Below are 23,477 nucleotides of genomic sequence, written 5' to 3'. Positions count from 1 at the left end.
CCTGATAGTGGAGGCTCAGATCTGCGACTTGGGCAGAGGCAGGAGACAGTGAATGGACATAACATGGCGATACGACAGCTTGAGGGATATAATGTGATTTTGACACCCATAGCCCAGAGTTAGAGAATTACACTAGTTTTCTGGAAAATAACCCATGACTCCCAGTATACATCCAAGCAGTAGAGGCACATAACTTAAAGCTACACTGTGCAACATTTCTGGTTGAGGGTACACTACCTTGTCTCTATGGAAATGTTACTGCTTGCCTTGAGTACTCCACAGTGTATCATTATACTTCTAAAATTCATTAATCCTTTGGTTACTCAACCACAGTACTGCCTTTATTCATACATCTTTAACTTTTATACCCAAAGGTCAGGGATCCTAAATACTTAAATTTACCAAGAGACTTAAATTTACCAAAATGTACACATGTCTGAGACTCAGGGCTGTGAGGACGTGCCCTTGAATGAACTGATAAAACGTGACAGGGCTGTGGGCTGAACGTTGACCTGATACCTAGCACTACACTGCCATAGACACACACAGACTGAGCTCAGAGGCAGAGAGAGGAGCATCGCCAAAGTCTGTGCAGTTCACTCAACGTGTGCTGAAAATGAAGTGCAAAAAAAAGTAATCCAGACATAAAATGCACTTCTACCTCCAACAGAATTTAATGTGACCCAGGACTCGCTTTGACACAGCGGTAGAGATATATCGGCCAGTCAATCTATCGAGGCAATATTTTTACTTTTTAGCATACTCTCCAGCTCAAGCCGATATTTTGTTTTGATAAATCTGCTGCCGAAAAAACACACACAAAGAGGAAGTTGCACAAAATATGATGACACAGCTTTCTTATAAAAAGGCTTGGGGGAAGTTTGTAGTAAATTTAAATTGCATAATTTTGAGGAAAATAATCAAAACTCTGCCCAAAAATATCTGCAGCTCTTATCAGTCATCAATTGCAGTATTGGTATGAGCAAGAAAAAAACCCGAAACATATTGGTCGATCTCTACGGAGGTCTCTAAACAAATGAAAGACAAAAGAAATAGAAATTAGAACAACAGGGTTAGGGTTAAGTCCATAGTCATAGTAGTCCAAATAATATGTTGTCAACATGCTGAGCTCCCACAAATTTACTTTGATTTGAAAAATTAAATTCATTTTACGGTTTATTATTTCAAATAAAAACACAAAATGTCACAACTTCAAATAAAACCATCAACAAACAGCTCGAGGATTTAGAAAGGATTTAGGTAATCACATGCATAAGAAAATAATGCAGCAAAAAGACTACACAGATGCACTTTATTAATTAATTTGCTGTTAGTTAATATTGTAAATTATTACAGCCCACATTATGACCATAAATAAGTAATCACAGAGAGCAGTTGAACACAAGTGAATCTAATATTAAACCTTTCATTCCATACTAGCCTGAGTACATGCTTATTAGCTGCACTGCTGTTCCACTAAAGCTCCGCCAGTACAGAGGTTATGTAGGTCACATGTTTATAATTAGACGACAGAGGCCCATGCATGAAGACACATTCACAGCTCACTCCATTTACCAGGATTAATATTTATAAGCGCTCTGTATTTAGAGCATAGATTTTGTTACATAAATCATACCAATAACAGGGAATTACTGGTCACTTACTGAGTAAAATAAACATGGATAAGGATGTAAGAAGTAAGATGTTTCCCAGTATTTTCACATCTTCAAAAGAATCAGATTTTTTGGGATGAAAGATGAACAATGCAATACTTAAATTAATACAAACTCTACATAACCACTCCAAAAATATAGGCAACTATTACTGTAATACCAGCACAATTACAACAGGGAGGCAGTAAAAGTACTTTTTTCAAATATTGTGATAATTAAAAAAATAATATAATGATTTACATACAATAATGAAATTTATCAGGCCAGATCAGATAACAATATTGCCAATACCTGTAGTGCTGCAAAGAATAATAGGAATAATTATGACTAGTTGACTGTTAAAATAATCTGAAATATTTTGATAATTAACTGAACCATATACTCAAAAACAGATATTCGTAACTACAGGGCTGGGGCCCAAATAAGGGCAACAAGCTACTCCTCGAGGGCTCCACAGTCAGTAGAATATAATGCATTTAATATGGCATTGGGTCCCGGGTTACACTGAAAAAGTCGGCTCTGAGATCGAAAAGGTTAAGAATCCCTGTTCTGAAGCACATGACAAAAGAGCCTTTACATGTTATTGAATCTAAATGTAAAAAACAAAAAAACTAATATCAGATTTCCATCAATAATACACTTTGTACATATTTTCTTCTTAGACCTGCAATCACTGACTGGCCAACTACTAAAATAATCCTTATTTGCAGCCCTAATTGCAACTTTTTCAAACATCACTAACATGTTTTTTTTCTTTTTCACACATGATAACATCCTTTTCTTGCTGATTCAGACTCTAAGGAGCAGGTCTTATCTCCCAGGTGTGCAGTGCAGCCTAAAAAGTCCCCTGTTCTTTTCACGGCGCCCAGAATGAAGGAGCTGTCAGAGCAGGAGCTGGGGCAGTGTCAGCTAAGCATTATACATACACACTGCACTGAGAATCACACAGCGCAGCCACATCCATCCACATAATGTCTGTCAACCTCCTTGTGGCTCCCTGTCTCTCTACTCCACACATTCAAATCCTGCTCTTGCCTGATAATTGGATGGATTTATTAAAGTTTTCCAACAAAATCTTTCAAGAACTACAGATAAATTTAACCATGAAGTAAGACTATGCTGACTTGAGAAAATGCATATGACAGTTTTCGTGAAGAGAAATCTACATTAGATAGAGCATATTTTATCTCTAAGACAAGCCCAGAGGCAATGAGAATATAGTGCTCGCATATGTATCTTAAATGTCACAAAGTCAACTGAGGAAGTTTGTCTCAGCTCTCTCTCCTCCTGTGTTTTAAACGCTCCTCGCCTGTCACTCACAACTTCAATCAGACTAATCATTTCCACAGTTAATTAGCTCTGTCCCCCGCAGATCTGCACTGACAGGCTCTGAATCCAAATGTGAGCTGTGCTACACCTGTGCCAGATGGAGATGTACACAGCTGTTTGGGAGGAATTATTTTTAAAGTTGCACTATGTATCTTTTCTTGGAGAGGAGACGCCACTTGCTTGTCTCTGTTGAGATGTTTTTGCTTTGATTGGAATCTTCCACAGTATGGCATTAAACAAAAATATCTCCCACTTTTATGTGAAAATAATATTATGGATATATATTGTTGCATAGAGCAAACTCTAAAATGGTAACAATTCCCTTGTTTTCCATACTTAAATATTCAGATGAATTATTAATTTGAGGAAATCTCTGAAGCAAAAATGAAACCATATCAAGGCTTTGATTTCTGCCGTAAGTCAATAATTGGATTTTGACAATCGTGCTTTAGCCTTTTATTTTCAGAGCTTATGAAAAATTTATAGGACAGAAAATGGCAGTGGGTCGATAGTAAGTTAACTTTTGGCTCAACCCTCGCAACAAATCTAAAAACAGATTATAGTTGCTCGTGGAACATAGTGAATGTCCATCAAAGTGCTGTGCTGTGACACCAATACCCAACATAAAGTTCACTTCATATTACAGAAAGTTTTGAGCAAATACTGCACTGCAACAAAGGCTTTTTCTGTAGCCCTTCTGGACGTGGGGTTTTCTCCTGGGGCAGTGTTCGTAATAATGTGCTCTGAACTGTTCACTGAGGCGAGAGAATGGCACAGTGGGGCAGATGTGGACGTGTTCAAACAGTCCTCTGCTGCTGCTCCATGGATGTCCAAGCAGGCGTTTATATGTGTAGGCACGTATATGCAAGTACCTACATATCTAATCTAAAGACATGCTATAGAGTTTACTCAAGGGGAAGTTTGTGTGGCTATTAATATGTACAGTCATATATTGTCATATATTGTTCACCTTGTTCTTGCTCATGCTGTGATACAAACAGGAAGCAGTTGCTGGACTGGACTAAAATCTCTGTACTAGTATGTTGTTGTTGTTGTGGTGATGGTGGTGATATATTTTGACTAGTGGTACAATAATATTTTAGATGGTGTACTTTTAGGCATCACTGGTCTTGTCCAAATGCAATCTGCTTTTCAGATTAAATTAAAATGAAAATAAAGTTACTTAGAAAAACATTTGCTTTTACGAATAACACATTAGAATATGCCTTGGCTCTGTGGTATTTGACCAACAAAACAGCTCTGTAAGAATAGTTTTGTTCAGTTTATAGACCAAAATGGGATACGACTGAACTGATATCTTGAAACCAATTTCTGATCCACCTGATTTTAATATTGGCGGCAATATCCAATACCAACATCATATCGGTGAATCCCTAGACTAAACCACTATTCAGCATAAAGACCAGAAACAGAAGAAGAACAAATATAATATATTTTTACTTTGAAATACAGTAAGTCAATATAGGGCATGAGAATCACTAATTACAGTTCCTAATGAGGCTCTAAGATGAAAGGGGAAATGGCGCTTTCATTTCAGTGACTTGGGGCTCAAAGAATAATCTGAGACTGCAGGGAAAGTCTATGCATGTTTCACCAACAACTTTGCACCTCCTCAGTGCTGTTTCTCTTAAAAGAATCAGACCTCGACAGCCCAATCAAAGTCTTAAACAGTTACTATGAATATCTCATAAAAGGTCAGACCTTCTGCTTATATGTGTTGATATATTTGTTTATGAACACCATGGAGGAGTGAGCTATCAACATGTTCTTTGTCCTTCACTGAAAAACAATATGCACACTCCACACCAATGCACACAATACAGAGTCCACAAACCCCTATATATCATCATGAGGAAGCAGAGTCTCCCCTTCGCCATTGAGAGCAGCAGACTCTGTGAAACTATATGTAGGGCACTCACGGAGGAAATGTAAATATAGAAAGAATAAAATATCATGTAAGAGAGATGTGAGATAATATGCTGTTTGTGGGTAAGACCTTCCCTCTGGCAGCTCAACCTAAAGTCTGATAATGTCAAATCAAAATCCGGAGGTGTTACTATCTGGCTCTGCTCCTTTCAAACACCATCATGTCCTGTGGTAGATAGTCCTCACTTCATTGCATAACTCTCTCAACTCTGTCCAGAAGAATTTACAAACACTATTATAGGCCTAAATGGCTCTTCATAGCTTTGGGAGAGAAATAACAAACACCCTTGGCTGGTATCATGCTACTGTACAGAATAGTTAACCAAAAGAAAGTCATTACAATACTCTCTTAACCCATCCCTGAAGTTGTGTTTTATTTCATTCACACATATTTGAGTAATCTTTTATTGTTAATGTGTCTACATCTCCAAATCTCACCTTGTTCCACCATGTGAGGTCATGAAGCGTTTTCAAGTTAACACCTTTTACCTTTAGTTCAGGAAAGATGAGCAATTCCAGGGCTGAAATCATGCAAATGATTCTAGTGAAGGTGTGTGGAGTTTAAAAACCCAGTGGAGCTCTTCCTGTATTACCACATGACATCACAATGGCTGTTTCCAGTTTAAGAAAAGAACACAGCCTAAATATGCAGGATTTCTGTGTTAAACATGTGTGACTGGGACCAGAAAATACTGTAATATAAGTCATTTAAGAAAAATATACTAAAGAATACTAATAGGTAAAACAGTAAGATCTCCATGAGGACACGCAGGTCTTTCCACCAAAAAGTTACATCTATCTGTGTATTATGAGCACACTACTGATGCTGTTCACTTTTGTTTTGTTTTTGTTTGTTTACTTTTTTCAACCAGATAAAAATCAATCAATGTGTACCATAAGACAACAGATACAACAGGACTTCTGTTTATTTATTTTGTGTTAGCTCGTACTTCCAAGCAGGCACTTTCCAGTCAACCCAGGTATGTTGTAATGATAATGGGCATAGTGAGAGATGTGTCAAGATAAAAGTTGGAAAACTTGGGAATCTAAGTTTAATCTGACTTGTACATATAAATAGTAAACAAAACAAAATATTCAGCTAACTCAGTCACTCACTAACAGCTCCTTTCTGCTCTTGTCTCATATGAATATTTATAATCTAAATAAAATGAATAGTCAACTAATACAAAGTTTGGTCAGTTATCCAGTAAAGAGTGGAGATGGTGTGTTTCTATCAGGTTTTAATTTGTCAGCATAGTAGATTATTATATTATACATTTACTCTATTTTGATTTGTCACCATTTGTTAGATAAAGCTTTTCATTCTAATTGTGTATACATGTAATTCTTACATGTCATAACAGGTTACAAAAGTCCTTTAAACTAACACATTAAAATAAGCATATTTTTCTATAAAATCATTTATTATGTGCTTGTCATATTACATTGGATAGGCCGTTTCTCCCCCACATGGATTTGGTCATGTAGAAAAGATTTGTGAGATCAAGAAAGGCGGAAAAACAAACATTATCATAAACTGTGCTGCAACTCAGGCAGTTCTGAGAATTGCATGTCTAATTAGTTAGCTCCACTCGCTGCCTTTGTTTCCACATCAGCACACAGCGGTTTTCCACAGCTATCATGCTAAACCAATCATACTGATTATTCACCAAAATCTAGGCCATGTCTAATCAGCACAGCCCACTATGATTGCATCATTATTGAACCATGTGGAGATATCCATCTCTCTGTCAAAGGCGCATTAGTCCATCAGTGTTCGGGACAGCCACAGTCCTGCTGCCAGCTCCCGGCTCCTCTCTGTCAGTTTCCACTCAGCCTGATAACGTAACTCCTGCTCCTCCTCTCCGCGATCTATGAGCTCCACTGTCAAACACATGTCTCTCTCCAGGATCATTGAAGCTAACAGCACATTTGACACCTGTCTGTCTCGAGGTAACCTTGGGGAGGAGCGGGATACCCCCCAGCGGGACAGAGGACCTCTTTTAACCTCTCTGCTCTTTGCTTCCTCTTCCTCCTTTTTTACCAATGTCACATTGATGTCCTCTGATGAAGTGGATATAGTAGAAGAGCTCTGATTGGCTGAATCCAAACTGTCACTTGAGAATGACTTCTGTGATTGGTCACAGTCCTTTTGATAGGCCAGCCTTCGGTTAATTCTGTCTAGTCGGTTGATAGACAAACATTGAGGCCACCTGATGGATAGACACCTGGTGACCGCAAGCCACAGATCCTGAGGCCTGAACAGCCCTGATCGCTGAGGCAGTGTCTCACATCCCTCCTGACCCTGTGGGCAGCTCTGAAATGCAGGCTGCAGCTCGGGGACTGGAGCTCTGCTGGAGCTCTGCGGTGTTTGGGTTTGGATTCCTCTCCGTGGTGCTTGAGTTTGGACTCCTGTCTGTGACTGGGCTTGGACTCCTCCCTGTGACTGGTCTTGGGTTTGGACTCCTCTCTGTGACTGGGTTTGTGGGTCCTCTTCAAAACTGAAAGAGCAGTTAAAGCCCTGGCTCCTCTTCATCCGTCTCACTGACAACTCGTCAGAGCTGGACCACGTTTCCTCGGCAGATGAACTTGATCCATGTTGTGATGAGTCCTTCGGGTCCTCTTCATCTGGTCGCAGCTTCTCTTCTGAGACAGTGGAACTGCTTGCCCTTTGGCCTTTGTTCATACTTCTAAAAGCATTGTAATAATCATAGCATCATAAACATACCTAAATGCTACCAGACTAACTCCCTGTGTGCTTGGCCCTTCCATAGTGTGTGCTCCGAGTGGCACAGCGCTGCAGTGTTGGGCAGTGATGGCGCTGTGATGTCATGCAAACATGCTCACATAAACAAATGCTGCGTGGCGATGTGTTCACGCTCCAGTCGAGTCAGCGGTGACTTGCCTCAAAGGGAAGTGATGTCACAACGCATGATGTCATAGCTCGCCGGAGTCTGCCCTGTGTTTGTGTAATAGCTCAGATGGGCAGATGCCCTACCCCCAAATTTGGCCTAGATGTGCAGTAGAGGAGCCTTAATGCGTGCAAATGTCTTCTTTTACTATTATATTATATTATATTAATGTGCTTTTGAAATCAAAGGTTCTGTACTAAAATATCTTTAAATAAGCTATGAATTCCCCAAGACCTTAGTTGCCATCATCAAAATGGCATAATGGCTGCTTTTTGGAATCAAAACTATTCTATTGATTATCACAAAATAGTTGTACATCCTAAATACCGTACATTTGTACAACTCTGTTTGTGTTCAGAGTTCAGAGTTTCTCCACTGTACCTGATGTACATGATGTCCGTTCAGTATATGTGTCACAGTCACTCTGTCTCATGCTCCGCTGGCCTTCCCACTCTCACGTCAACAGTCCATGTTCAGTCACTCAGTGCTCTCCCAGGATGCCATTTATGGACATCCAGCTGCACAGAGGAACATGACTTTTAGTTTGTTCTTTGTTACATCACCTCAGACCAAAAGGACACAGGCTCAGTAGGCTGCAGAACACACAGAGTACAGTCAGTGAACAGTAGTTGAATATACACCACATACACAAGGGATCACAGCAGCTCTAAATATGTCTCTGGACATATTTTCCATTCAATTTATAGAGAATTCACTTTTTAAACTTCAACATTTTGTCCTTACAGTATTTTAATGAACACTAGTAGGTAATCATAATTTCCCTCAGTAGTTGATAACACCTCTGCTGGTGTTGTATATTACTGTGGGTCATGTCATACCTTACTGACTGATGTAGTGAGAACTGAGGATGAGCATAAACCGTAGCCAGGTGCACAAGCCATAACTGTAAAATGTCCCCTGGCAGATGAATACTTGGCTGGGCTTTATGCCTCTCTTGCTCTTGTGTGTGGGTGAAGATGTCTGCACTAGAGCCCGCAAGATCAGGCATCCTGCAGAACCCTACAACAGTACTGAATAATGCAAAGAGTTATTTCTATGCAGTGGGACAGACTCTCTTCTCCTATAGATGTCTGAAAGGGCTGAGTATTCGGAGTAAGTCACCTATGGTTATAAAATTAATTTACCCAACTGACAGTATTTAACAAAGATACTACCAGGGCACAATACAGGGCTTCTATACTTTGTTATCTCTGTGCTCTTCCCTCATTCCCTCTGGCCCGTTATAAGCGAGCACCCATAAATAATTGGTATGTGAATGAACTACACATTTTCGGCATAAAACTAGATTGATTCATGAACAAATTACTAAAATTATGAACCTATACAAACTACTAGATCTATTGTAGTTAACACTATCTCTACTACATATTTTCAATGCAAAGAGACACTATAGATACACTCTATAGAGAAACTGACATAAAATATTAATAATAAGAGTTGGAAAGGCGGCAGAGCAGAGTTCCTTTTGTCTATTTTGGAAAGAATCTACATATATTATTCACAACAGCGAGCCAGAGAACTGTACAGGAGCCATTAACTCACCGGGACTGAGCAGAAAACTCGATAAAACGTTTTGTTCAGCGGGAGCAGGTGAGTTCAACAGCAGTTTGTGACATGTGCGTTATACTGCCAGACGAGGGCGCACTGATCTACACTGTAAAGCATGCCGGGAACGCTGCACATAATAGGACTTGTGATCGCGTTTCCCATTGGCCAGCACAAAGTGGGCGGGCACGATGCTGGATTCTCATTGATATAGCCTCTACAGCTGGTGGCTTCGGACTAAAAGCTTGCCACACGGAGTGAGAGAAAGGTCTGAGAAAGTGACGGAGGATTCATGTAGGGGCTATTAGAGGAGGACAGAGGACAGGTTCGATCGTTTTGAAGAGTGGCACACCAAAGAAATAGACAGGCCAAAATGCTCTGCCACGTTACTCGTCCGGATTCAGTAGTGATGGAAGTGGAAGTTGATGCGAAGGCGAACGGAGAAGATTGTCTGAACAAGGTAAGACACAACGCGCTGCTTTACATTTGTTATTTTGTTGCAGCTTTAGCGGAACAGAGAAATTTAGTCGGAAGTAATCGCAGAATTAGTTATGTGTTATATGTTACGACTAGTCTTCTTATTTATTATTTATTTTTTTGTTGTTGTTTTAAGTTGGGCTATTTTGCATAAGCATAACACAATTTAAAGTTCTGCAATATGGAGGCCAATCTACCCCTGTTCCATCATCAACTAGGCTGTAAAGCTGTATTTCAGTTTTCATGTAGACTAACCCGTTTTTTACGAGGAGACAAAATGTCCCATGCCCAAGTGCGCGCTTCTACATCTTAATTGGCTTATTCACTAAAAATGAATTTACATGTAAGTGTTGCAAATAGCAGACCTTTTCTCGTGATGTGACATAGTTTTTATTCTCTGGGGAATTGCTGGTAATGGTTCTTTTTCTACCTGCACGGCTTAGTCATGGGCATATGCTCTCATAGGTTACTCCAGTTCATTCTTGTTGCTGCTTCTAAAGTGTGGGGGGAAAACGTGCACACGCGCTAAGCAGTACTGAAACTTCCTCTCTTTCTGATCAGTTGCCAAGAGTTGTTTTCATCCAACTGTAAATCCACTTTGTATGCATGGCTTATTTCCAAACTTGCCCGGGGTATGAATGGGTTTTTCATCCCTATCATGCCGCCGGAGATTCCCGTAGCAGACGTTCAGCAGCAGCCCTTACGTAATAGGTCCCGAGCCGGCTGCTGTGGAGGGGGCGTGGGAGAGCTGAACCCCTTTACCCCCTTCACGGAGGCTCAAGGTCCGCTTCCAGTGGGAGATTATTGACGGGGCTCTATCAGCATGTGAACGAGACTAGAGGGATTCCAAGGGTACAAAGTGCTTTAGACTGTACTGAACCTCAGCTATAAATGATCTGTGCTTGCAGCCACTAGGTCAATGCCAACTACCTGCTTCAAGTTATATAACATCTTCATCAGTTGGCTACTCTGAAGAAAAATGTAAGAACAAATTAAAACGAGAATTAAATGACTAGATCCTGATCTCGTGGTTAATTGCACAGCCTTAAATAAATCATTTAGAAAAGACTAATTAAATATGTGATCGAAACTGTGTTAAAGTGTATTGAGATGGGGGACCATACACACACACACATAGCCCTAAAGCAACATGTATTATCAATAGACAAAGCGATCCCCATTACATTCATCATTGTTGCATCAAACTCTTCTGTCCTTTTGTCCAGGTTTGCAGAAAGTTGGGCATAATTGAAGCGGACTATTTCGGGCTGCAGTTCACAGGCAGCAAGGGCGAGAATCTGTGGCTTAATCTGAGAAATCGCATCTGTCAGCAAATGGACAATGTGACACCGTGTCGACTCCGGCTCCGAGTCAAGTTTTTTGTAGAACCCCATCTCATCCTCCAGGAGCAAACAAGGTAGGTTTACCATTCACCCCAGTGCCCTGCTACACATGGGACACAATCAAAGTCCATATCCTCACTCAACAGCAGCACAAACCATACTACTACCTACTGCAAGCCTGTCACGATAACAAATTTTGAAGTGTGACATATGGTTGAAGTAAATATAGATGATATTCTAATTGTACAGTTTTGTTAAATAATATGAACTGCAATAAATAACAGAATGCCACTCATAAGTAGTTAGTTTGCATGTATAATGACTCATAAAAGTTCATAATTCAACCTGCTACAGCTCATATCTCTGTCATAGAACAGAAAAATTTCCCACTAGAACTAAGAAAAAGTCCCTACGATAAATAAATAAATAAATACTGACCTTCTAACATGATTGCTCCAGTCAACATATATTGAACAATAGGTCAATATAGTAATCATCATGACAGGCCTACCTACTGCCAGAGAAAAATACAGACGTTTTTGTGGGATGTGGAACGCAGCAGAAAGCATGTGTTTGAGAACAACAAAGCCATAGTTTGCCAGGGCCTAATCTCATCACTTTGTTCCTGGTTGAGCAGATATGCCCTTTAGTAACCTCGACAGTGGCTTCTTCCGGGGTTACTATAGGTCGGTCTAGAAAGAAACACCAAGCAGGAAATGTGATCTAGCTGCTGTGAGCCTATGCGCGCTTTGTGGCTCTCCCTAGGGACTTGAGTGCCACATCCAGGCCCTCTGTCACTGCCCCATTCAGCTCTAAATAACTTCTGTTGTGCTTTTTGTTTCAACTGTGAGACATTTTCACTTGACAGAAAAGATGCAGACAGCCTGTTTTTGCATGTTGAATCACACATATGCTGTTTTCCATATAGTTTTCATTTGTGTACATTACTGTGCAAAAGTCTTACAAGTTAGGTAATGATCAAAGTAAAGGATATCAATGGACTGAAACTCACTGGGCTGCCAAAAAACTGTGTCGTTCAGTTTTAAATGCATGTCTAAAATGTAAACAAAAAAAATAGATTCTCTAAAGAGTTGGACCAATTATTGTTATTTTACAATACATTTTTGTGTTGTACAATCTTTGTGTGCAGTAGGAGCTACATTTTATCTTGCGCCTCCTGATTATAAAGTGGAGATGTGAGTATGTATTTTCCCATCAACCTCTTGTCTATTAATAGCATTCTCCATCTTCACTTGTGGAATATGATTATTTTATATAATGCACTCACATCAGATGATACAATGTGTCCAGAAACTGTAGAGAGAAATACAAAAAAGTATTTTCCTTCTTCTTTCAATTCCTTTTAAATTGGCCCAAATGGTCTGATGGATATTTAGTTGAGATAAGATATCTTTTTAATTAACTGATGTTTCTTACACTTGAGTCACTGGCCCATATTTTACCACCAGTGTGAAAGAAAAGTGAAAGGTTGTGGGGGTGTCTTGGAGGAGGGCACTAGACTGCATGACCTCCCTGAGATTAGCAGGAGCTATCAACAGATGGCAGGCAGCAGGCCTGTGCTGGAAGGGCGGGGGTCACTGGGATGTTAAAATAAAGTTAAAATGAAGGTGAGATAAGGATGTAACATGATAGAGAAGGGTAAACCAGGAGGCTTTTAAAAACTAGTTGAAACAACATCAAGTAAACAAAGTGTTTAGATCATTTTCTCTCACTTAGGACTGAAGACATTCTGTATGGTGCACATTATTTGTTTATAAATTGTTCATTGAATTCTTGACTTGAAGTTTTCATTTACTAGTGCTGTAATGAGGACCAAACAGGCAGAGGGTCCCCTTTCTCTCACTGCACGAGCTGTTACCTTTGACCTAGTTTAGGGACCACTGCCACAGAGGGGCTTATTCACGCTCACACTAGCACTCGCTCTTGTTTTGTTCAGTTATGTCTTTGCACTGGGAAGATTTACATTTTCTCAGATCAGATTCATCAAATGTTTTCCATCCCACAAGGACTCTGCTCCTAAATCTTCATACTCATCTCCACCCACTTGTTCCCGGCGTATTTTATTCACGTGTATCACGTTCTCATTGTATCGAACCCATATGTTTGACTTGGCAACTGGTGCAAGTTGGAACAAATCTTGCAGCAGAATATGGAACGCGCAGAGCAGTGGGTGGGCCTATACATGAATTACATAACACCACCACTGGACTCGAAGCTCAGAGCGACTTACGTAAGGAGTGCCACGTAAACCCCGGGTCACCATTTGTTCACACATACATGGAGATTATTCAGTACATTGTGTCTGCTTTATAAACCCAGCCCAGCACTGACTTTTACTTTTGTTTTGTAAAACAAGTTCGCCAGGCTGATTAAAACATCCAATTTGCATTCGTTAGCACGCTTGTCATGTTCTTATTTGGTCTTTTCCGTTTTCATAGAAAAACACGGGGGAAGTATCACCCAGCGGCCCCAACAACAGCCTGTTATCTGCACCATTAGGCCCATTTGCTCTGTTAAATATGTGAATGTTTCCCTTCATTAGTTTCACTGTTTAACATTCTCATCAGGACAGAGCTGTACACTCCCAGGGCACCGCTATCAGCCAGGCTTCATCAGGGGTCCCTCTCATTAACCCTTTGAGGCACAACTCTTTATTCTCCCATTTCAAATTCCAAATGCCTTCACTCCTCAAGAACAGCCTCTTTTATATTCTCTTAATCCTTGTGTTAAACCATCTCTGGTCTCTGTGAATCCTCATTATTTCATAAAATGTCATGATGGCTTCATTCAGATTGGTGAGCTTTACAGAAGAGACCCACCGAACAGGCAGACCAGTGTTGGGTTGAGATACTTAAAGCTCTCAGTTCTCATCAGTGCTTAATTACTGTCCTGACAGTCACTCTCTTGCCTCTGTCTTGTACAATTACAGGGAGACTAACTCCTGCTGGTTTTAAGGAGTCGAGACAAATCGTCTTTTTTAGTGGATGTGTTGAGAGTGTCTGGGCTCTGCTGCACAATAGTGACTTGTCTAGTTTAGTGGTGGACATCTATTACTAATGGACCTGTGTGCAGGACAGATTGACATGTCTGGAAACAAATCTGTCATTCCTATTTTGACAGATTGAATTAGTTTTATCTTTAAACAAGCTGCTCTCCTCTATGTTTAACTTAAATTTTGCCATCCAATTTCCATGTACTCAAATCCAACAAATTCTAGACCACCTACAAATCCCCACATCAGGCAAATCTATGCTCATTGTTCTTTGAGCATTTTGCTAATGCATAATAAGGTTGCTATTTTGATTTTTGCTTAAATTGCAGTTTTATGACTCCGTACAGAACACAACACCACAAAACCAGGCACTTTGCATACAATTGCTGCTTTGTTTCATCAGTGCACAAAGCTGAGTCGCAAGCAACCGCCTATTTTTTTAACACCATAGCATCTTTCCTTGCACTAAGTTTAAGATTATAAAAGTTGCATGTAGTAGTCCTGTATATTCCATCATGCATACCCTTAAGAAAATACTGTGGGGGTTACTATAGTGCATTGACTGAGAGTAACCTCCCACCACTGCTTCTAGCAAGAGTTATTTGACTAGCTTACAAACCGCATTGTTCAGAGCGGAGGCCAAACTCCTCTGCTGATTGGCCAGAGCAAGCAACAGTCTCCAGGACGAGGCATTGAATTTCAGTTTGCAAGGGACTTTTTGTTCCTTTTAGCAGTGGCCTAGTTGACAACTTCTCTCTTACTGTGGTATTTTTTTTTCCTTTCAGAGACTGTCACAATACATTTTTATAGGTGGGTGGAAGCGTTTAGTGGAGTTGATGACTTTATTGTTACCTGCAGTAACTTATTATTGTATACTGTGTCATTAAAGCGTTTATGGAAAATTGACTAAGAACGGATAGAAACTGTTAGAAATGTTATAATCTTTCTTCTGTTTTGGGTCTTTCTTATTGTTCTTTGTTACAGGGGAAACTTAAATGTATTGGGGAGAGGGGAAAAAAAGTCAAATTTCAAAGTTTAGTGCCTCCATCAGTAATGGTCTATTTTTAGACTTTTCTCCGAGTCCAAGCTTGCTTTAATTTAATTACTTCAACCAGATTGACATTCCTGGACCTCTGCAGCTGACCCTTCTCTGGCTCTCTCCTCTTTGTTCTACGCCTGAATGCCTGATATAAACAGTGTATATTATGACGACCTCTTCAGTCTTTATTGGTTAGTAAATGTGTGAAGGACGAGGAGAGATGAGTTGTAAACAGAGGAAAATGGGCCAAGACGCTTTAGTTGTGGCTGATACTCCTGGATTGCAGCATGTGACTCACATGTGGGTTAGGAAAACAGAGACTAGAGACCTTGAAGGGCACTTATGAAAATGTGTGTGGGTATAATTTATGTCTTAAACACAGTTCTTAATGGTTTAGTTTGCCTTTTTATTTTTTGCAATAAATATTTTGTCAGTATTGGGACATTGATATTGAGATATAGATATAGATATGTGTATATGTGTATATATGTATGTATATATATATATATATAATATATGTTGTGTGTGTATATATATATATATGTATATATGTGTGTGTGTGTGTATATATGTGTCTCAGTTGAGGATTTTGATTCAAATTCATTTTTTTACACCTTGACCTCTGCACTGTATGGCCTTCTCAACATATTCCTGACTTTTTTTTTTTTACTAAACCGATGCTGACAGCTGAGGGGGAGCAGCTGTCTAGTAAAGCTTTATCAGTGGTCTGGTTTAAACAGTTGCTTTTGTGAGAGGCAACTGTATTCGTCATTTCACATCTCTGCTTCACCAACCAATGAACTCTAGTAACCCCTGTCAGCGCTAACCTGTTCCACTGCACATTCTAATAGGTGTTTTCTTTCACAAACAGAGGCTGAAGTTACGCCTTAAGTCTATCTAATGACAACAGCCCAGACACTGTTGGCTATGTTTTTTTTTACTATGTACGAGTCAGACATCATTATAAGAATTAAAGTAAAACCTGATTCAATAATTAAATTTAAAAATGACAAAATAAAGGTGGTCTTTTAGTAAGATCTTATTTCAAGAATTTCCCTAATGCTTTATACTAATTATAAAATAGGTTTTGTTTTTACAGCCACAAGTTTGTGTGCCTTGTGCTAGTCCTAAGCTTGGAGAAAATGGACTGTGTGTGTGTGGGAAATCCTAATGAAATCCTAGAAAGCTCATTTGCGGTTTCAACTCCAGTCTAAAACTTGAATGGAATTGACAGAAAGGTTTATAAATGTGGCAAGACTTAATAAAATTTCTGTTAATTGGTAAACTGGAGTAACCTCTCGTGCCCTACAGTAACCCTGTTCAGTTGCCCTGTAGTTACCTTGCATTTGAGTCAGCCCCATTGTTTGCGTCAGGCAGGTATCTAACAGCACGGCTGCATCACATGACTCCTGCTGAGCCTGACACAATGGAGCGGCCTGTGTGTGCGTGCTGGCTCATCGGAGGGAACGGGGATGTTAACACCATATCAAAGCGCTGTTTGTTATGCCTGGGGCCAGTCAGTTGTTATGGTCCAGAGTTTTGTTGGGGTGGAGATCGTGTGCCTCACAGCTGCACATTTCTGCTTCTGTTGATCATTTTTGGAGGTGTTTTGAGTGTGCGTTTGGACAGTTGCTCTTCATTTACAGTATGATGTATGTGCATGCACCAGGTGTGGCCCACTCCGAAAAGAATCTGATGCTCAAATCTATGAGGACCATCACGTCATCTGTGACTGGCTCTCCTGTCTCCTGTTCTCCCATAGGACATCGCATCAAGAAGCAGTGCAATATTGTGTATGGTGGAAAATCTTCAATCAGTGGAAGAATTAGAAATGGGAAAAAGATGTTAAATCGAGGAGCAAATGCTACAAATTCCCACTGAAAAGAAAAAAAAATAGCTAGAAACGGTGGTGCTTTTGCCCCCACACACAAAACTAGTACAGAATCATTGCTCTTCATCCACTCCAGAATTGACAGTTTGTCCTCATCAGAGGTAATGTCCAATTAAACTGACATCACATCTAAAAAGTAGGTTTCTCTTTCAGTGACGCTTCAAATGAAACCGTTGCCTCTTGGGAGTTCTTTGTTAAAAGGAAATAACAAGCCAAGATTCAGTCTGCCTTTCAGTCTGGCACATCAGGGTGCGGCAAGCCAAAATATTCACTGTAAAAATCCAAGCTGGAACCTTTTGGGCTGTACCAAAAACACAGTGTGAAATCCTATCTGACTGTTGTTTTGGTTGGAGGAAAAACAGGCTGAAAACATGGGACAGTAGAAAGCTGCTGAACAGGTTTAAAACTACAGTAACAAGTAGCTCTTCAATCTTGTTAGGTTAGTGGGCCAGAGGTCATCCCACTGAAGGATCTGCAGGGGTTACTACAGTTCATCTGGGTTTGGGATGAAAAAGGATGGAGGTTATTTACCCTGTTTGTCAGCTTCTACTAAAAAAAAGTCCTCTCATCTGTGGGAAGAACAAAGAAAAGGACATTTATGGTTTATTTGTGTTGGTTGTAAATATGTTTTATTTATTCACTCAGATGTCTTGTATTTTGTATTATGTATTTTGGCTTAGAAAAAAACACTGGCTTGTAAAATGATTGGATTCATTTGTATTGTGTGTCTGATGTAACCTAAGTCGATGGGGAAGTTGCACTTAAACTTAATTTCACTTGTACTTATCTTAAAATAGAGAAAAAGAAGTGATTTTTACTGCCTTCAAAATGTGGTGGTGTTGTTGTTTTTTCACCAGTCTGTTACATTGGACCTTTTTTAGTGCATTGTGCTCTGGTTGTGTGACACTGTCTATAATGGCTTACTTGTCTTCACAATTCCTGTTGTTTCAGCATCTTCCTGACCAGCTGTCTCCTCTGTCCACAGGCATCTCTTCTTCATGCACGTGAAGGAGGACCTCCACAATGGTCACCTGAGAATGGGCTCTGACCAGGCAGTGGAGCTGAGTGCACTGCTTGCTCAGGCTGAGTTTGGGGATTACAACCAGAACACGGCGCAGTACTGGTACTCGGAGCTGTGTGGGGAGGAGCCCAGCCAGGATACTATGGACAGGTACAGTCGAAGCCATAATTGTACTGCTACACTAGGGTTGGGCAAATTCACTCTAATTTTTTGATCGAAACCATGCCAGAATATTTTCTCCAACAGTATAAACTCTGCTCCAAACCACATGCTTCTTCAGACAGAGGACTCGCTGTAGACTACCCTAATTAAAAAGAATGTAGTTGGTGATTGGAATAAAGCCCTATACTACATTAATTTAGGCCAGTAGATTGTTTGTATTGCAGGTACATTACACTTGTACAGTTTTTACATCATCAAATAAAAGATTAACTAATTGTAACACTAGTATTACTCTTAATGGCACTACTTAACAGCGTGTCTATCAGCCGCTGTACTTTGGGTAAACCTTATGTAATGGTCCTATTATTACATTATCAGAACGACCCGCTGACCTGTTTTACGTCAGCCCTGTTCTCCCAGGAGTCATTAGTTGACTCTATAAAGATGGACTGATAAGTAAATAAAAGCTGTTCTGAAGAAACAAGGCAAGGATGAAGACGGACTTCCATTATGGGATGTACTTGTGTCAAAACGAATACAGAGGAAACTGTAAACACGTGCCTTCTATTCAGATAATTATCAGTGTAAACAAATGTGCAATCCTAATGAGTGCAGTATTTAAACAGAGAAGCCATTATTGGACCACAGTCAGCCACAGTCTCGACTCCACCTTTACAAGCTGGGAACTGGTCCAAGATTTACAGATTTCATTCTTAACTTGTTTTTGTTTCGTAATATGCACATTGTACAACACCAGTGGAGTTCATGTATTCCCACCAAGCCTGTTCAGTGACAACAACAATATTCACTTCAAGGCACCAAAACACAATGCTATTTTACTGTATTTCCGATTTTTTTTCTAGAATGTAAAATGGCCTAACCTAGAGTAAAGTAACCTAGAATGTAACGTGACTCTCCCCTTTGTGTGTGTGCAGTATTGTGAGCAGACACAAAGGCCTGGAGGGGCTGAGCCAGGCGTCAGTGGAGTACCAGGCGCTGCAGCTCATCTCCTCTCTAGAGCACTATGGTGTGGAGTGGCACTGGGCTCGGGACGCCAATGGGCAGAGAATGGCCATAGGGGTCGGGCCTGAGGGAATTGCCATCTGCAAAGAGGACTTCACCTTAGAGAACAGGTACTGCACTGGAGTTACTGCATGTGCAAATGTTTGAGAGAAGAAGATAAAAGAGCTTTTACTGTTAAAAAAAAACAAACAAACAAATAAACATAATTTAAAGGTAGCTTTTCTGGTAGAGGGTCCATGCTGCTCAACTCCAGGTAGATCTTGCTACTGCTTTAGCTGGAATGTTCCATAGTATGACAACTTGTCACTCTCCATGGAGACAAGCAGGTGACCCCACCAGGCTAAGTTAGTTATAGCTCAGAACATAGCACTTGATGTTTACCAAAGAAAAACTATTTTTACAATCCTGGCTCAAAACAGTTATTTAGGTAATTTTTTACACGATATTGTACATTCAATAAATGATCTATCAAGGTTTCATGTATAACTAAAATGTAACTCTCCTTTCCTAGAATAAGCTACCCCCTCATCCAGATTGCCACACAGTCGGGGAAAAGTGTTTATCTGACAGTTACCAAGGATACCAGTGACAGCATGGTGCTCCTGTTCAAACTGATCAGCAATAGAGCGGCCAGCGGACTGTACAGGGCCATCACAGAGACACATGCCTTTTACAGGTGAGGCCAGGGCTCCAGTAACCACGTATCTGCTGTAATCATTGACTAGTGTGTCCTGAATAAGAGCATATTTACAGTGACAGTAAATGATTACTTCACTGAATGCTTTATAAAGTAGGTTAGCATGGAAAAAAAAAACAGTTTATAACAAGTTCTGCTATTTTACCACACAAAAGACGGGGAACAAAACATGCCTGTAACCTGAGTGCACTGAAAAATACAGTGACATGCTTTAGTTTGGACAATTCAAAAGGCTGAGCTATGAAATTGCTTCACTGACAATGCAGCGAAGTACAAAAGATAGGCTGGCCTTTTGTTTTAAGTCTGACAGTTTGCAGCTTTTTGTATGTTGAGTTTTATTTCTTGTTTTTAAAAGTATCTTTATGGTTTTCTTTTGCAGGTGTGACACAGTAACCAATGCTGTCATGATGCAGTACAGCAGAGATTTTAAGGGACATCTTGCTTCACTTTTCCTCAATGAAAACATCAACCTTGGCAAGAAATATGTTTTTGACATTCGCCGCACTGCCAAGGAAGTGTACGACCATGCCCGGCGGACACTGTATAACTCGGGTGTGGTGGACTTGGTGTCCCGTAACAACAGTGGGGAGCGCTCCTCGCCCTCGCGATCTCCGAGCCGGGACCACCAGCTGGAGGAGGGACTGGACTGCGGCAGCTGCCAGCAGAGCCGCGAGCTCCAGGAGAGGCTACAGAAGCTCCGGGAGGCCCTGCTCTGCATGCTCTGCTGTGAGGAGGAGATTGACGCCGCATTCTGCCCCTGTGGACATATGGTGTGCTGCCAGACGTGTGCCAGCCAGCTCCAGGTGAGCAACTGAGATCATCTAAAGAAACTTGACCAAATCTATGCATTTATGAGTACATGAGCAACTGCCTTTATAAATCAACCTTGGTGATCAAAACTGCAGATGTTTTGTGCTTCTCATCAGCTCTCTACAGCACCCAGAGCTGTGCTGAAACTCTGCTGGCCTCACTGGCCTCTCTTAATCAGCTAAATGAGCTTCATCTTTGAACAGATGGTGCAAGTGTTATTAAGGGATTATGGCAGCCAGCAGATCCTGCCCCATTACTGAAAAAAACGTGACTTGGCTAATAGTCACTAATGAAGTAGTGATAAAAGTTTGGAGAAACATTTTGATTTAGACTTTTCCTCTGACCTTCACTCATAATGCCAGTGATTACTAATATCTGCTGTGTCAGTCAGGACCAAGAGGCCAAGTGACCCAAGAACAGTCCAGTACTGTTTCAGTACTTTTCTGCTCAGATATATTAGTTGTTGTAGCATGGTGTGTCTAATGATTAAAATGCCCATTCTCTGTCCACAGTTATGTCCTGTGTGCCGGTCAGATGTGGAGCACGTGCAGCATGTGTACCTGCCCACATGCACAAGTCTGCTCAGCCTCACTCTGACGGACAACCACCAACACCGCAACAACATCCCAGCTCCAATCTGTAGAGACATGGCTTCTCCTCACAGCTGCCCTGACTATGAGCACAAGATCTTCCACATGTGAAGAGCTCCCCTCATGTCACTGTGGCTCTTAAAGACTGTGGACTATTGCAGTTAACAACTCAACCACTCCACCTGCTCCTGTGTGCTTGTCTGTTCACGATGTTGTCAAATTCACAATTTTTTAAAACACTTCCCTGCTGCAGTTAGATTTGAAATTAGTTTCTTATATTTTGTTAAGTTATTGTATCAGTTGACCTGATCAGTTTTGTTTTTGCTCTATATCAGGCCCATGGCCACACAACTCCTATATTTTATACTGTACATATCCTTTATCACTTTTAATGCTGCCATTTTAAAGCTCGTCACAACTGCATTTTACCATGTGTCTAGTGATGCTTTTTATATTTAATTTCTTATGTGTTATCTTGTTCCGCATTTCCATGCCAATGAGGGGGTATTCAAAGGGAGCAGCTCTGCCTGTGTGGTGCACTGCATACAAATGACACTCACTGAAATATGGTCCAGGGCTGTGACCCAGAGGTCTCAAAGGGTCTTTGTACCGATATAACTGTGACCATAAAGCCAAACCAGTATGTGGCTCACACTCCACTTCAAATCAAAGACTACTGTCTGGATCTTACCAACAGAAGAGTTTAGAAATAAGTGACCATGATTGTTGTAAAATGGGTCTTGGTCGTGCAGTGGCTGTCTTCTTTGTCAACCTCCAGTTATTCCTCTCTGGGGTGTACTCGTGAATTGTTTGGATAATTGAAAGGGTACTAGGAGATCTATCTGTGCAATACTGCTTTTGAAAAGCTTTTCATTTTGTTTTATTTAATTTCAAAAACTATTTAAAAAAAACAACATTGTCACTTTACCAAGAAAGTTTTCCCTGTGTCTGTAGGAGTTTGCCTTAATGTAGCAGAAATGCCGTGTCTATCCTAAACTTCTGCAGACTTTGTGTGAAAAGGAAAACTCTCTTGCTGACTCAGTCACTGCAGGGGAACGTTGATTATTTTTTATCACATTGTACAAGTAGCAATTTGTTTCTATTTTCTGAAGCAAAAGCCACTATTCTCTGTCAATGCGTGTAACTCTTAGAAATAAATTCTTTTGTATTTTAACAAAGGAGAAAGTATTAATAAAGCTGTTTTCTTTTTTTAAATTCTAACTTGTGTTTTTATGTTCCACTGTTACTCTGCACATGCACTTAAAGGTAAAAAAAAATTAAGAAAACACTGTGCAAAAACAACTGTAACTTTAGTCATTTGTTCTTTCAAACTAATGGAGTTTGAAGCTGCTCTCCAGGTGGACTGCTCTGAGAAAGGTCAAGATGTAGTTTGTCATGGTGAGGTCATGTGTCTACTGATGGGGACTGACAGGCTCCACTGGCCTGTGATTAGAAAGGCTAAAACAAGCGTTATTGATCAGACTCTACTATCTCCAGCCCCAGTTGTTTTGAAGTTGACCATGCAAAACACCACCTGGACTCAGACAATACAGTTAAAGTTAAACATTAAACTAAAAAAGTTTTATAGTGGGACAAAGGTCAGCCACGAAGTGGGGCATTGCAAGTTTTAAGAGATAAATTACTGCTCATTTTATGTGTACCACTGCTGTTGAGACACATTTACAAGAAAACTATGCAGGTTATAATCATAATCTTGATCTACTTCAACACACAAATATATTGTTTAATGTGCCAATAAAGATAAGCTCCAAATATCAAATACAAGAAAACACTGGAAAAAAGACATTATATTGGAGTTAATGGAAAAGAAAACCTAAACTTTCGTATTGTTTTTGAACTGAAATGTGATTCAGTGAATGAAATGGAAAGTCACTTAAGACAGCCAGGCCTACTGTAGAATGTGTCATGGTATTAGGAGTTCAAAAGTTGAGTATACTCGAGCAGAAACATTTAATTCTTTTAT

General features: G+C 40.2%; 1 protein-coding gene across 1 annotated transcript; it reads left to right on the top strand.

Moving 5' to 3' along the window:
• Window positions 1-9,616: 9,616 nt before the first annotated feature.
• On the top strand, window positions 9,617-22,714 carry mylipa (myosin regulatory light chain interacting protein a). The gene is made up of 7 exons (XM_020932569.2): window positions 9,617-9,887; window positions 11,131-11,321; window positions 18,176-18,361; window positions 19,309-19,506; window positions 19,908-20,072; window positions 20,473-20,896; window positions 21,416-22,714. Exons 1-7 carry the CDS (start codon window positions 9,801-9,803, stop codon window positions 21,602-21,604), a joined length of 1,440 nt encoding a protein of 479 aa, XP_020788228.1. The 5' UTR covers window positions 9,617-9,800; the 3' UTR covers window positions 21,605-22,714.
• Window positions 22,715-23,477: the final 763 nt, after the last annotated feature.

The sequence above is a fragment of the Boleophthalmus pectinirostris genome, unplaced genomic scaffold (assembly GCF_026225935.1).
Source record: "Boleophthalmus pectinirostris isolate CB_2022bp ecotype Guang Dong unplaced genomic scaffold, ASM2622593v1 HiC_scaffold_21, whole genome shotgun sequence".
NCBI classification, from domain to species: Eukaryota; Metazoa; Chordata; class Actinopteri; order Gobiiformes; family Gobiidae; genus Boleophthalmus; species Boleophthalmus pectinirostris.
This window is presented reverse-complemented; position numbering and strand designations above follow the sequence as displayed.